The sequence below is a fragment of the Thamnophis sirtalis genome, unplaced genomic scaffold (genome assembly GCF_051295495.1).
Source record: "Thamnophis sirtalis isolate CommonGarterSnake01/CBP01778 unplaced genomic scaffold, rThaSir2_p1.2 scaffold_6, whole genome shotgun sequence".
NCBI lineage: Eukaryota > Metazoa > Chordata > Lepidosauria > Squamata > Natricidae > Thamnophis > Thamnophis sirtalis.
The window spans coordinates 19,172,818-19,189,261 of NW_028261386.1; the positions used below are offsets into that span (position 1 = coordinate 19,172,818).

The 16,444-nt window shown below is 42.6% G+C and overlaps 1 protein-coding gene across 3 annotated transcripts in view; it reads right to left on the reverse strand.

Moving 5' to 3' along the window:
- Positions 1-610: 610 nt before the first annotated feature.
- TSPOAP1 (TSPO associated protein 1) overlaps positions 611-16,444 on the reverse strand; it is a 76,605-nt gene continuing 60,771 nt past the window's right edge. For 2 of the 3 annotated variants that reach the window (XM_087717316.1, XM_087717314.1), the window contains 7 exons: positions 15,160-15,231; positions 14,304-14,342; positions 8,241-8,344; positions 7,619-7,690; positions 5,581-5,679; positions 5,344-5,418; positions 611-4,037 (listed from right to left, as the gene is read on the reverse strand). In XM_087717316.1, the coding sequence (XP_087573442.1) occupies positions 5,392-5,418; positions 5,581-5,679; positions 7,619-7,690; positions 8,241-8,344; positions 14,304-14,342; positions 15,160-15,231 (413 nt within the window). In that variant the 3' untranslated portion in view covers positions 611-4,037; positions 5,344-5,391. The remainder of the gene's footprint in view (positions 4,038-5,343; positions 5,419-5,580; positions 5,680-7,618; positions 7,691-8,240; positions 8,345-14,303; positions 14,343-15,159; positions 15,232-16,444) is intronic. The other variant, XM_087717315.1, reaches the window with a different exon arrangement.

Below are 16,444 nucleotides of genomic sequence, written 5' to 3' on the forward strand. Positions count from 1 at the left end.
CAGCTAGCTGGTGCACATGTGCGCGGTGGAAACCAGAAGAGCAGCTGGTGACGATGCGGATGCCCACAGAGAGGGCTCTGCATGCCACTTATGGCACGCATGCCATGGGCTCACCCCAGGCCAGATGGTCTTCAGATTTTTGGTGCTCTGTCACATGCACACGCATGCATGCATTTCGGTTTGGGCACTCGGTGCCAAAAAGATTCACCATCACTGCCATAGGATATTTCCAGACCCCGTTACCACTTTCTGCCAGTATTTTCTCATAGCACTTAAGGATTTAAGGTATTTGGAAGCTGCAAAGAAATGTAAAAGGGTTGTTTTGGTTTCCTCTTCTAACCCGTGCCCAAAGACTGTAAAGTTGCCCACCAAACGGGTGAGGAATTCTGGGAGTTGAAGTCCCGTAAAGTCGCCAAGGTTGGGTACCCCAGTCCTAGAGGAAAGACAGGATGTAAATCTACCACCACCATCAAGGTAACTGAATAGTTTCATTCAGCCCCCATCAACCTTCCAAAAAAAGAAGCAAATTTCCAATAGGAACACTTGATTTTTTGTGAAAATAGACTTTAATATAATAAATTATTATTTTTAAATAAAAACATAGCTCATCCAATACCCCCTCTCAGTAATCCATACTGAACAAGAATGATTCCTTCTCCCAACAAACATGCAGAGGTACATTGGCTGCAAGAATGGGGGACACATTTATTAAAACACACACACACACACAAATCTCTCAGTCATAAAATAGCGGTCACCTCTGAATAAGGGGCGCCCCTTCCCACAGCTAGGCACACAGGCTGGCACAGTGCCCACTCATCCTCACCATTAGAGCTGCTTAGTTCAGCAGCTGGAAATCTTACAAAAGGCAGACCACAGGAGAAGGACACTGGTCGAGTCTGGGCTGCCTTCTTAGTTTAGAATGCCAGTAACCAGGGGCAAAGGATAAACTCTCATACTTGTACCTATTATCAACTTAATCCAACTTAGCCATTCTCTCCCCCCACCCTTTCTCTCTCCCCCTCTCTCTCTGTTTCTTCAGTAGCGGACATTCGCCTCAGAATTTCACTTCATGAAAACATGGTTCCAACTTTAGGTCCAACTTTGATCCTGGCAAAGAAGTCTTCTACCAAGAAAAGAATCACAATGCCATTCAGAGCTATTTTAAAGAAAGTGTTAGGTTTCCATAATACAGTGCAGTCTGCATTTTGATATATTCTTGGGCATAGGCGAAGGGTGAGTTGAACATCTTTTATGAAATGAAGTAAATGCAACCCAATTGATGGCCCATTTAAGCTAAGTCGAAGTCAACTGGCAATCTCAATGTCAATAATAGGCAGTGGTCAAGAATTGTTCTAGGCAACTGTGAAGCAGGAACTCCAGAGGATTATAAATTATACCGGGGGCGTAGAAGAGAAAGAGCAGCTTTCCATAAAATAGATACTTCCCAGAGTTGTTGGGATTGCAATTCTTAGGATTTTCACCCACAATGTTCAAGTTGGGAATGGAAGCTGTAGTCCAAATGAATCTGGAAGTTGGCGAATTAGTGAATTAGTCTTTTGTTCCAAACTCAAAATGGAAATCCAACAGTGCTGTTGACAGAGATTCAGGACAGAGACCTTCTCAAAATACATAATTTATACATAATTTATATTGCACAATGTGTTAATGATCATAGGCTTAGATGGTATTAAAGGAGAAACTAGTTAACTTCATGGAACAGAAATAAGAGATCCTTTGAGATTAGATGAAATGAAACCTCTCCCTTTCAGGTGTAATGTACCTGTGAATACCAATAACTGAAGGCAATAGCCAATGAGACCTATTATCAAGGGTGAAATGCTACTGGTTCGGACTGGTTGACCCAAACCGGTAGTAAAAATGCTACTGATTCGCCCGAACCGGTAGTAAAAAAAATGAAACCGGTTCAGGCGAACTGGTTTTTCTGATGATCACCTGTGATGCATGATTTATTTCCTGCTTTCTAGTTAATCTAAATCACATGGTACAGTGGATCCCCCCCCTTTCCACCTCGCTGTTCACTATTCAGTAGCAGGCTCCGCTCACCTGCCCGGACGTCATCATGTCCGTTTTTGACGCTTTGCATGCACGCTCACATTGCTACCAAACCGATAGCAAAGGTAAGTGGATTTCACCCCTGCTTATTACCTTTACACTCTGAGTAGAGAGTCTATGGAAAACAGAAAGCTTATTCAGTCGCATATCTAGCACAGATGTTCTAAATGGGCTGTTAGCACTTTTCTTGAGCTGCATACATTCTACAAATCTGTAGCCAGAAATCTACCTAATAACCATCTCCATGCTTTACTAAATGGTAGCATTTGGGGGGATTTTTTTGCCCACGTACCAGGTAAATGTTATGATCTCGAGTATGGACATGTTACAACTATTTGGAGGATGAGAGTAGTCCCTAACTGTGGGTGAGCCTGACTTTCTGATTCTCTCACCTTTAGCCGGTAACAATCTGTGGACCAAAAGACAGTGAGCATGTCAAACCCTCTCTAATAAAACGCAAAAATTGGAAGCAGGGATGTAGGGTGGGGGGGGGGGGAATCTCCTTCCTATAAGAACTTGAGCTGGATAATTTGGATGCTTATGAGATGCTGCCCCCACATCTCAGCTGGCATTGTGGGAGCTCCCATGACACACAGTATCTGAAGCAGAAGTGATGTTTTCCCCATGCATGGTACGTTATAGGATGACACAACCTATTAATGAGATTTTATATTCAGAGGTTTCAAACTGTTTGAATGTAATCCAGGAAAAAATGAGAAAGGTAAGAATAGATAAGTAAAATCCCATCATTGGCAATGATGATGATGATGATGATATTGATGATGATGATGATATTATCCATTCAATTGTGCCCAAATCTTAGCAAGTCTATCGGCCAGGCCTCTCCACATCTTCCAATCTTGCACAACTTCTTTAAGTTTTCCTATGCTCTGGTTGGTGTTAGCGCTGATCGTATCCAGCCATCATGTTCTTCGGTGGCCTGCTTTCCTTTTATCACTAACTCCAAACATAATTGCTTTCTCCAGTGAATTCCCTCACATTCCCCCAAATGAGGCACAATTTTGTGATTTTTTTTTCCTTCCAGTGACATGTCTGGTATTATGCACTCCACTAATGCTTGTTGGTCACATTTGATGTCCAAGGAATGATTAGCGGCATTATTACAGTAAATTATTTATCATGGTACTGTACAGAGTTATGTACCTGAAGGCAATCGATGTCCTTAACTTACCATCAAATGGTAAATGCCCTGATTTCTACTCAGGGGACAGAAATGTGCAGTTTAGCATTAGAGTACCACAAAAAGAGAAGTTGCTGTAGCAAAACAAGACTCCACACGAAGATGGTTGTGTGAGTCTTCCACTGGCAAACATGAAGGTTCTTGAGCAGGAACTCCCAGATAATATATAGTCAACAACCCTTCAGCCACACCCAGCCAAATTAGATCCTTGTCCGATTCTTTCTGAGAAGGACAATGTCGAAGTTGAGACCGGTTGAGAAAAGGCAATAAAAGAAAGTTGTGGATCGAGAGAAGTGATATGCTGAGAGAAAAGACCTAAGAAAGCAGCTTTGATTTCCAAAACAAGGGACATACTTTCTGGAAGTAAAATAGGGAACATCCACTGAACTACATTACAGACGGGAGAAGAGATTGTGAGCAACGTGTCTCTACAGAACTCCCTTTCTGGAGCTCATACTTGCTTCCCAAACCACTTGACACATCTTGCAATCTATAGAAATAAAATGCCATTGCGGATTACATCGTGATTCGTTCCTTTTTTACTGCAACGCTCTATGGCAGCTGAGCTCAGCACCATTCTTCTTGCTCGACCTGGGGTGAATTTTCTCTCTTTTCAGGAATATATTCTTCTTCTTGTCCTGAAGGGCAGGCCTCAGGATTGCGATGCCCAAGAGACACCCAACCCTGAGACTCTGAGGCAGTGGACGGTCCAGGTGCTAAGCAAAAATGGAAGGTGTATCAGATGATCTACTGGATACCACTGTGGGAGGGGGGGAGAAAAGATAGTGAATATGAGAAACGAAATATTGTATTCATCTCACTGTTTCACACCTCAACCACAAATAATTCAATATTCAAAATAATTTCAAACTTTACAAATAAATATCCACGTTAAGTTTTAACTAGAAACTGTTTCTGGACTATAACAATTCATAGGTTTGCATCATTCAAATTTAGGGGGGGGGGTGCACCCACACAGAAAATTGTTCACCTAGCAACTCCAGGAAAACATATTACAGTAGATCTGATTTTACAATAACAACTCTCGCATTACAGAAGGAAGGTTATGGTGGGTGATCGCACAGGTACCAAACTGATCTGGGAGTAGCACAAATGCTGTATGCTGTGGGCTCCTGCCCATTACTGTATGTACTTGGCAAACAGAGAGGAGTTCTTTCTGAAGAAAAGCAGATAGTTCATTTACAAGCTGGAACACCTAGATTCCTGTATTTGCTGACATAACTGATACTTTCTGGAAGGCAATAATTGTTGTAGAATTCAGCTAGGTAACCTGTGATCCAGTATTCATTTCAGAGATATTTCCTTGCCTAAACAGCGGGTAAAAAAACAGTGGGAGTGACTTCCAACTTCCTACCATCATCCCTATTGACTTTCTTTGTAGGAAACTGGCAGGGAGCATTGGAATTGATAATTATGGTTGATAACTTGGTATAAAGAGCCAACTTTATACTAAGTTCACACCAGCTGTAGGCAAGCACTGGCTTTGGTGGATGACAATAATTGAGGGGAAATTCAAAGGATGAGGTGGCTCAGTGGCTAAGATGCTGAGCTTGTCGATCAGAAAGGTTGGCAGTTTGACAGTTCGAATCCCTAGTGCCACGAAACAGAGTGCACTCCCGTTACTTGTCCCAGCTTCTGCCAACCTAGCAGTTCGAAAGCATGTAAAAATGCAAGTAGAAAAATAAGAACCACATTTGGTGGGAAGGTAATAGTGTTCTGTGCATCTTCGGCGTTTAGTCATGACGGCCACATGACCACGGAGATGTCTTCGGACAGCACTGGCTCTTCAGCTTTGAAACGGAGATGAGCACTGTCCACTAATGTCGGGAATGACTAGCACATATGTGCGAAGGGAACCTTTACAGTTACCTTTCAACTCAAAGGATCTACCTTGACATTCTTAAGCATCTGTTTGAAGTAGTCCCCTTGATTTGCAGAATGGAAAATTTTGTTTCTGCCCTCATCCTGATGCCAATACGTCCAGAGATATAAAATATTTACTAACTGGCAAAAAGCATTCTGGAAGGATTTGACCTGGGACTTACGTGATTGTTCTCTGCCTTTCTCTCTTCCTCTTGACTGTCTCACATGCATCACTGGATTCTTCTTTTCCGCACTCGCTGAGGGGTGCCACGAGGATACAAGAATAGAAAAACAAAGATAACTCAATTATCTGAGCTGGTGGAATACATGGTTGGAGGAAAAGACACTGATTTGCTGGTGTCTGTGATAAAAACCCATTTTCACATCTGGATCCCAATCAGGCAACATGTCTCCCTCACCTGCCTTCCAAGGCTTGGCTCACTTGCCAGTGCTCCGTCTGATGGCAAAGCTTCCAGGAAATTAGATGGAACAAGACCTTTCTGTCCATTTACCTCCCCCTGCAGATAAAGAAGGGAAATGTTTAGTTGGAGATCTCTTGATGATTCAAAACCAATCAGAGAAAGGGACGTCCTTCCTTTTTTCCTACCATCAATCTCTTGTGCATGTTCTATTTCTTTTTTTAAAATATTTATTTTTATTTTTATATAAACAATCCATCTTTCATTAACCAGCATGTTGTCTGGGTACAAATATTTTGTGCCAACATTAAAATATACGAACCTATTCATTATTTAATCTCATCTTGGCTTAATTTCCAATATCTTAAGTATCTAATATAACAACAATCCCATTGTGATTTATTTAACTCTGTTAATTATATTAATTATTACTACATTTTCTATACTTTAGATCAGTGGTCTCCAACCTTGGCAACTTTAAGACTTGTGGACTCCAACTCCCAGAGTTCCTCAGCCAGGGTTCCCAAATTGTATAATAATCAGTTTGTTCTTTCTCTTTGATAGCCAGTGTCAATTTATTCATTTCTGAGCATTCTAATATTCTCCTAATCACATTTTCCTCTGTAGAGTTCTCTTCACTCTTCCAATTTTGTGCAAATACAATCCTAGCTGCTGTTATAACATGAATAATCAAATATACATTTTCTTTACTATAATGCATGTCCTATTTCCAAGCAAAGTGATGGACTAATGATATATCTCCATCATCTTAGATCTCTGCCTATTACTCTATGTCTGGGATGGCGAACCTATGGCACACCTGCCACAGGTGACACGCGGAGGCATTTGTCAGGGCACGCGAGATGTTGCCCTGTCAGTTCAGCCTTTTTTTAAACCATTTTTCGCCCTCCCCAGGCTCCAGAGGCTTTTGTGACTTCCAGTTTGCTCATAGGGTCATTTTTCTTCCTCCGGAGCCTTCCAGGAAGCCTCCGTAAGGCCCCTGAAGGCTCCGGAGGGCTTAAATCGGCCCTACAAGCAAACTGGAAGTCCGTTCCCTAACTTCCGGTTTGCCAGTAGGGGCGGTTTTTTGCGTTCCGGAGGCTTCAGGGAGGGCCTCCGGGGTGGCGGGGAAGGCTCTTTTCGCCCTCCCCAGGCTCCTATAAACCCTCTGGAGCCTGGGGAGGGTGAAAAAAGCATGCAAAAAATGGGGGGGTTGCACCTGTCATGTGCGCAATGCGTGCTGGGGGGGGGCACGGATTGCATTATGGATGCGGCATGCCCGCGCACGGTCCCCCTGCGCTCCCCCTGCTTTTGGCACGCAAGCCAAAAAAGGTTCGCCATCACTGCTCTATGATCAGAAGACCTTTCAGAAGAAAAGCAGAAGCTTTCATTTCCAAACTGGAACACTCACATCCCTCACTTTTGCTGATATCAGCAACACTTCCTGGAAGGCAATAATTACTGTAGAATTCAGCCAAGCAACCTGTGACCTGTTGGACTGTCATTTCAGGAATATTTCCTTACTCAAACAGAGGCCAAAAAGGCAGTGGGAATGACTTTCAATTTGCTACTGGCTTCCCCAGCATGACAGCATTCAAATGGCCACAATTTTGCCAAAATTCCAGTCTCATGGGAGTCATGGATCCCATATTTTGGATGCATTCTTTAAATAAGCCCATTTGAGGTTCTTTTATTCAAAAATTGTTGCCCTGTGATGCACCATTTCACCCAACTGAAAGTTACCATGAAACAGACACGAGACTTTAGATATATACCGTATATTCCACAAACTCTTAAAATAGAAACAATCACACCCCCATATCTATGGAGATTCTCGGTCATTCATGGTTGTTCCAGAGCTGAAGCAGCTTCTTGGATGAGAAGCGAAACATATTCAAAGATAAACCATGCTTTCTTGAAAAAGCACCTTTGGGACAATCACACCCCCAGTTCCATACAGAGCAATGCTGGCCTCTGATTTACCAGATCACCATTTGAACCATTTGAATTTTTTAAAAAAGAAAGGCATGATACGTACATAGTAGAACCCATCATCATCCATGGAACTGAGCACAGTCACAATGTCCCCAGCACAAAATCTGAGCTCAACCTAGAGATACACATTAAGAATAATAGTAGAAAATCACTGAAAAGAAGATGGTTTATGGATTTGCTTATAGATAAGAGATGGGATATAGGATGAAGAGATGTTTGTGACTTTAGAGAAGATAAAGAATTACTAAATTTCTTTATACTTTTGATGAAGATTGGAAGGTTCTCCCTCCCTCTCCTTCCCTCCCTCCCTCCCCCCTCTCTCTCCCCCATACACACACACATATATAAACTTTATACGCCACCCATCTCATCATTCAGAGCAACTCTATATTCTTTCTTTACTATATTATTACTTTAGCCTTTCTTCTGATTTTCTTTTTTCTTTAAATTCATGCACATAGTAGAAAATCAGTATAGAAGCAATGGAGAAGGAAGGGATTACTTCCATTTTCAGTTTATATACTGAAACTAGCACTGAAACAAGATAATCTCCAGGATTTATTGGGCCCATGGCAATTCCTTAACTGATACCCAAAGCTAAACAGTTCATACCTCTACTCTCCAATAGTGCTGCAAAGATTAAGCTAAGAGCAGCCTCATCTTACCTCGGTGTCTGGATTAGGAGAATTCTCTTGGGGATTGTAGTCAAAAATGGCCACCATTGTTCTTACAGGGTCCTCAGAACTCGGATTTTGCTTTCCAGGTGCTTCTAAATCAGAAAGGGAATGTACAACTAGCAGATCAGAATGAGAAGTTGCATTTAATACAATACAATAGCAGAGTTGGAAGGGACCTTGGAGGTCTTCTAGTCCAACCCCCTGACTAGGCAGGAAACCCTATACCGTTTCAGACAAATGGCTATCCAACATCTTCTTAAAGACTTCCAGCGTTGGGGCATTCACAACTTCTGGAGGCAAGCTGTTCCACTGATAAATTGTTCTAACTGTCAGGAAATTTCTCCTCAGTTCTAAGTTGCTCCTCTCCTTGATTAATTTCCACCTATTGTTTCTGGTTCTACCCTCAGGTGCCTTGGAGAATAGTTTGGCTCCCTCTTCTTTGTGGCAACCCCTGAGATATTGGAACACTGCTATCATGTCTCCCCTAGTCCTTCTTTTCATTAAACTAGACATACCCAGTTCCTGCAACCGTTCTTCATATGTTTTAGTCTCCAGTCCCCTCATCATCTTTGTTGCTCTTCTCTGCACTCTTTCTAGAGTCTCCACATCTTTTCTATATTGTGGTGACCAAAACTGAATGCAGTATTCCAAGTGTGGCCTTACCAAGGCATTATAAAGTGGTATTAACACTTCATGTGATCTTGATTCTATCCCTGTTTATGTAGCCTAGAACTGTGTTGGCTTTTTTTGGCAGCTGCTGCACACTGCTGGCTCATATTTAAATGGTTGTCCACTTGGACTCCAAGATCCCTCTCACAGTTACTACTACTGAGCAAGGTACCACCTATACTGTAACTGTGCATTTCGTTTTTCTTGCCTAAATGTAGAACCTTACTCTTTTCACCATTGCATTTGTTCTTTAAAGCAGAGTCTCTATTAATGGTTTATATAACAAAACTCTTATCTGTTCATTAGGATCTAGTTATGAACTTATGATCTTCCATGCCCAAAAGCCAATACAACCTTCTACCAAGAAAAAAAACCCTTCTCTGCCAGACATAAATTTCAGACATTTTCAAAACATTGACAAAATTTATATGAAATGTTTTGTTTTATATCATTTATGCTGCAAGTTTCAAAATGCACTCCATAATTTATTCTGGATTTGCTAGATATAAGAAAGGTCCAGATGGTTTATAGACTTTGGCTGCTGGAAATCCAGTTTCCCTACTCTGAATTCTGAGACTGAGACAATATGGATTCTATGTCTTCAAATGCTAGCAAGGATCATTTCCTATTCAGTCAGGAAACAAAAAACAAATGCACAGGACAGGAAATGGGAATGAGAGCATGGCTATGACAGGACTACAAAGAGAGGGATTCAGTTTAGGTCTGCTTCAACAGAAGCAACTTTCCCAAAACATAGGAAGTAATTCTGTACTTTCAGGCACATTGTGTGCCTAGTTCTCTGGAGCAGGGATCTCCAACCATGGCAACTTTAAGCCTGGAGGATTTCAACACCCAGAATTCCCCAGCCAGAATTCCCTAGGCAGCAGGGCTCTCCAACCTTGGTAACTTTAAGCCTGGAGGACTTCAACTCCCAGAATTCCCCAGTTGAAGTCTTCCAGGCTTAAAGTTGCCAAGGTTGGAGACCCCTGCTCTGGAGAACACTGGGAAAGGTGGAAGGAAAGAGAAGATAATGATCAACAACCAGGTTGATAAACTCAGTTAGGGTGTTTATGGATGCACTGTTGCAAGATCAGGTGAAGGATAGATCATCATTGAGGAAATCTTGTGGTCACTGAGTAGACAATAGCAATAGCAGTTAGACTTATATACCGCTTCATAGGGCTTTCAGCCCTCTCTAAGTGGTTTACAGAGTCAGCATATCGCCCTCACAGTCTGGGTTCTCATTTCACCCACCTCGGAAGGATGGAAGGCTGAGTCAACCTTGAGCCGGTGAGATTAGAACCGCTGAACTGCAGATAACAGTCAGCTGAAGTGGCCTGCAGTACTGCACCCTAACCACTGCGCCACCTCGGCTCTTGATGGCACATAATCAGTCAATCAATTATGCATCAGTCACAGCCCACTTTGACTATTGTGCCATGTTTTAAATAAGATTCAGAACAGGTTCAAAGAAAGCAGTGAAGATGATTGCATTATGTAAGTTCGGTTTCTAAGTATTGAATACATTTAACCTTGAGAAACAAATGACTCAAGGGAGTCATCTACCCAAAAAAATTCACATAAAGGAACAGAATGTGGTATCTTTCATTCTAGAGGGCAGGACATAGAATTATGAACTTAAGGCACAAGAACACAGGTTCTGATTAAATACTTTAAAAAACTTGACTTCTTAACACTAACAACATGTTGCTAGCGGAACCAATTACCCAGACGGGAAATGGGTTCTTCTTTACTGAATATGAATGAATACCCTTCATTCAGTGACTGTTCAAAGTATTTTGTATTTTTTTGTTTATTATTTATAGGCCGCCCTTTTCCCTGAGGGGACTCAGGGCGGCTTACAGTTTGTGGGGAGGGGAATACAAGACAAGACATGAGACAATACATAAGTAAAAATAGAACACAACATTCATTCATCATTCGGGTGGGGACGGATTAGAATCTTTATCCCCAGGCCTGACGGGATAGCCAGGTCTTGAGGGCTGTGCGGAAGGTCTGGACGGTGGTGAGGGTGCGAATCTCCACGGGGAGATCGTTCCAAAGGGTCGGAGCTACTACTGAAAAGGCTCTCCTCCGCGTAGTTGCCAGTCGACACTGACTGGCAGATGGAACTCGGAGGAGGCCTAATCTGTGTGATCTAATAGGTCGTAGGGAGGTAATTGGCAGGAGGCGGTCTCTCAAGTACTCAGATCAACTACCATGGAGGGCTTTATGGATGGTAAGTAGCACCTTGAAGCGCACCCGGAGATCAACAGGTAGCCAGCGCAGCTCGCGGAGGATAGGTGTTATGTGGGCGAACCGCGGTGCGCCCACAATCACTCGCGCGGCCGCATTCTGGACTAGCTGAAGTAGCCGGATGCTCTTCAAGGGCAGCCCCATGTAGAGCACGTTGCAGTATTCCAGCCTAGAGGTCACAAGGGCCCGAGTGACCATTGTGAGAGCCTCCCGGTTCAGGTAGGGTCGCAACTGGCGCACCAGGCGAACCTGGGCAAATGCCCCCCTGGTCACAGCCGACAGGTGGTGGTCAAAGGTCAGCTGTGGGTCCAGGAGGACTCCCAAGTTGCGAACCCTGTCTGAGGGGTATAAAATTTGGCCCTCCAGCCTGAGTGATGGAACACTAGCCAAATTATTGGGAGGGAAACACAACAGCCACTCGGTCTTGTCCGGGTTGAGTACCAGTTTGTTAGCTCTCATCCAGTCCCTAACAGCTTCGAGACCCCGGTTCATCACGTCCACCGCTTCATTGAGTTGGCACGGGGCAGACAGATACAGCTGAGTATCGTCCGCGTATTGGTGGTATCTTATCCCGTGCCTCCGAATGATCTCGCCCAGCGGTTTCATGTAGATGTTAAATAGTAGGGGGGATAAGACCGAACCCTGCGGCACCCCATATGTTAGGGGCCTAGGGGTCGATCTCTGCCCCCCAACCAACACCGACTGCAACCTGTCCGAGAGGTAGGAGGAGAACCACTGCAAAACAGTGCCTCCCACCCCCACCTCCCGCAGTCGTCGCAGAAGGATACCATGGTCGATGGTATCGAAAGCCGCCGAGAGGTCAAGGAGAACCAGGATGGATGCATGGCCTCCATCCCTAGCTCTCCAGAGATCATCGGTCAATGCGACCAAAGCGGTTTCTGTGCTGTAACCAGGTCTGAAGCCGGACTGGAAAGGGTCAAGGTAACTAGCTTCCTCCAAGGACCGTTGAAGCTGGAAGGCCACCACCTTCTCAACAACCTTCCCAACAAAGGGGAGGTTGGAGACTGGACGGTAATTGTTAAGAACGGCTGGATCCAAAGATGGTTTCTTCAGGAGGGGTCTCACCACCGCCGCTTTAAGTGCGGCGGGGAAGTGCCCCTCCCAAAGGGAGGCGGTAACGACCGCCTGGATCCAGCCTCGTGTCACCTCACTGCTGTTGGCAACCAATTGTAACCAAAGTTACAATCAAGGGTGGGATTGAAAATTTTTTGCAACCGGTTCTCTGCCCGGTTGCTGGGTAGGTGTGGCCATAGGGGGCGTGGCCTCCTGCACCCCGAGGGGGGAGGCGTTTTTGCTCTCCCCAGGCTCCAGAGGCTTTCCTCGAGCCTCTGGGAGGGCAAAAATGGAGACTCTCCGGAGGCCGCAAACAGGCCCGTTTCCCGACTTCTGGAACTTCCGGGAGGCCCGTTTTCCCCCCTCCCAGAGCCTCCACGCAAGCCTTGCACTTACCTGGCATGATGAATGGGCTGTGTGGAGGCTCCTGGGAAGGGAGGGGCAGAGTGGGAGGGGCAAGCCAGTCCTTCCAATTACTAGTTCAGTGAACTGGATGCAAAATTAGCCCGAACTGGCTGAATCCCACCCCTAGTTACCATGTCACAGAAAAAAGTGACCGCCTGCTGATACATACCTCCCAGCGGCCAGTAAGATCCCACAGATTAGGCCTCCTTCAGATGCTGTCAGCCAAACAGTGTCACCTGGCGGGCCCTCGGAGGAGAGCCTTCTCTGTGGCTGCTCCGACTCTCTGGAACCAGCTCCCCCCGGAAATCCGGACCATACCCACTCTCATGGCCTTCAGGAAAGCCTTAAAAACTTGGCTGTTCTGGCAGGCCTGGGGCTGTTGACCTCATTGCTGAGGTCCAGCCCCGACTAGAATGAATGTATGAGGGGTGTTTGTTGTTTTTAAATTGTTTTTTATCGTTATGTGTCTTTCTTATATTTTTTGTAAGCCGCCCGGAGTCCTTTGGGATTGGGCGGCATATAAATATAATAAATATAATAAATATAATAAATATAATAAATATAATAAATATAATAAATATAATAAATATAATAAATATAATAAATATAATAAATATAATAAATATAATAAATATAATAAATATAATAAATAAATAAATAAATAAATAAATAAACAAACAAACAAACAAACAAACAAACAATAAAAAGTGACTTATGGCCATTTTCACACTTACAGCCACTGCATCATCCTCATGGTCATGTGACCAAAATTTGGATGCTTGGCAACTGGTTCATATTTATGACAGTTTGCAGTGTCCCCAGGTAATGTGATCAGCTTTTGTAACCTTTTGGCCAGCAAAGTCAACAGGAAAGACAGATTCACTTAACAACCAGATTAGTAACAACTGCAATAAATTCACTGAACAGCTATGGCAAGAAAATGGGGCCACAATTTTGAGAGGAGTTTCCAGTGGGGGGAAGGGGGGAGAAGCACAGTGTGCCAGGAGAAGACTCTATGGCAAGGGGAGGGTTTTCCAGTTGTCTCCAAAATTGATAGGGCTTTCGGTTATGACAGGTAGAGGAAAAAGTACGCCACGCTAGGAGGAGACTCTATGGTGAGAGAACTGAATTTCCAGTCAGCTCCAGAATTGAACAGGGAGCTTCTGGTTAGGACCTTTGTGGCTCCCGGTATTTTCTTTTCTGTGGGAAATGGGTCCAAATGGCTCTTTGAGTGTTTAAGTTTGCCGACCCCTGGACTAGATGACCTCCAGATCCCTTCCAGCCCTGGATTGCTGTTGTTTTCCAAGGTATCCTCTGAAGCTGGTGCCAGGTTTGTGGTCCTTCCTCCCTCTCCTTTTTCCCGCCGCCCCCCCTCTCTCTTTCTTTCTTTCACAAGCCCCCCCCCCCCACTTTTTAAAACATCTTTTCACCCACCTATTCACCTGAACCGGCAGGGAAAAAATGAAGAAAAGCAGTGGGTGGGGGGAGCTTCCGAGGATCGCACAGCCTACTGCTGAGCCACGCAATCCTCGGAAACTTTTTTTTACTACCCGTTTGAAGAACTGAGGACAATCGTCCCTACCAGTTTGGCCAAACTGGGAGGATTTCACCCCTGCCTCTGACCTAGGAGTACCAAGAAAAACTTACCTAAATCAGGAACCTGATCTTCCACCCTGATTGATTCTGCTGGGGAGACAAAAGGTATTATGAGTGAGCTATGTTTGTTTGCTTGCCAGTGTGTCTTAAGCAAGGCAGTAGCCAAGAAGAAGGTTTATATTGGTAAGTGGTGGAATGATCTGGCTAAATGCAAATGCTTACACAAGTCCTATGAAAATATACAGTTCCAGCCAACTTATGGACATGCAGAATTCACATAAAAGATGACCCTGTAGTCCCTTAATTCAGGGTAGAGTCAGGATGACTAAATGCAGCTGAGCATTTATTGGCCAAATGCCTTTCTATTCTCTTCCATGCAGATATTTTTTCTTTATGCCCTAGGGGGAGAAACATCTGCTGCTACCTAGGATTGAACTCTCAACCTTCCGACTGGGAGGTGAGCATCTTCACCACTAAGCCACAGTGCTGCTCACCCAATTAGCACTATTGTTGAAGATTGGAAACCTTTTATGGACTTTTTGCTGAAAATGAAAAATAAATAAATAGATGTTTTATGGATTTACTGATTTAAAAAGGTTGAATACGAGTGGAATGATGATATAATGTTAAGGAGGGAGATGAGAGGATAGGTTTGTGTCTGCCTGATAAAAGATTGGAAATGATTTTTCTTTTCTTCTTTTTTCTCTTCACACTTCACATTATTTCTTCTTTTTCTTTTCTTTAATCTTATTTTAGATTACTACCTTTTCGTCTTTGATCTCTTTACAAATCTTTAATAAATATTATATATACATACACACATACATACATACAAATTATAAAAAGAAAGACAATCCTTTTATCCTGATCAATACAAGATATCAACATTATGAAATACTCTACTGACCTTTCTTAGATCGGCGAGGCTTTGAAGGGCGATTTAATGGGTGCGATGGAGGGGGAGAAAATGCACCATTCCCTTTCAATAAAAAAAAAAAACACAATTAAATTAACAGGCAGTACAAATCAATAACTTAGTAAATTATTCTCTAAAGCCCATTCTCCTGTATTTCTTAATAAGCCACTAGGCTTATTTAATATGATGTAGACAATGGATTGGGAGATCCATCGCTATTCATGACTATGACTCAAATCTATATATATACAGTGTATGTATGTACGGTATGTATGTATGTATGTATGTATGTATGTATGTATGTATGTATGTATCAGTGGTGGGATTCAAATAATTTAACAACCGGTTCTCTGCCATAATGACCAGCTGGGTAGACATAGCTCGGTGGTCATGTGACAATGTGGCTGTGGCCAACTCACGTCAATGGGTGCTTAGCCTTAGCTGTTACAATGTAATAAGGGTTAACCGGAGAGGCAGTTTCTGTAAGCAGGGTAATAAAGATTAGGCTAGAAACAACCCCAGAATGTTTCCTTCCTGCCTTCCTTACAGGATTAGCCCTGTAAAGTGGGAAAAAATAAAATAAGATTTCTTCCAACAATTGGTTCTCCGAACTGCTTAGAAAGTTATGAACCGGTTCTCCCGAATAGGTGCGAACCAGCTGAATCCCATCACTGGTATGTATGTGTGTGTGTGTGTGTGTATGTGTATCTATATGTGTGTGTGTGTGTGTGTGTGTGTATATATATATATATATATATATATATATATATATATATATATATATATATATATATATATATATATATATATATATATATATATATATATATATATATATATATATATATATATATATGTTATATTTATGCTGATAAATAAATAAAGGGAGACTAGTATAGATCTATTTCAAGCTATTTAGCTCTCATCAGCTAGCCATACCCATGCTGGGAATCGAACCTGTGGGCATACCAGGGGTTGTGACTTTAAATATATATATATATATATATATATATATATATATATATATATATATATATATATATATATATATATATATATATATATATATATATATATATATATATATATATATATATATATATATATATATACATACACACACACATACATACATACATACATACACACACACATACACATACAACATAAATACACACACACATACACATACAACATACATACACACACACACACATCATATCAATATAATATATATGGTTCATTGTTGGGGAACTTGATGAACCATAGAATATAA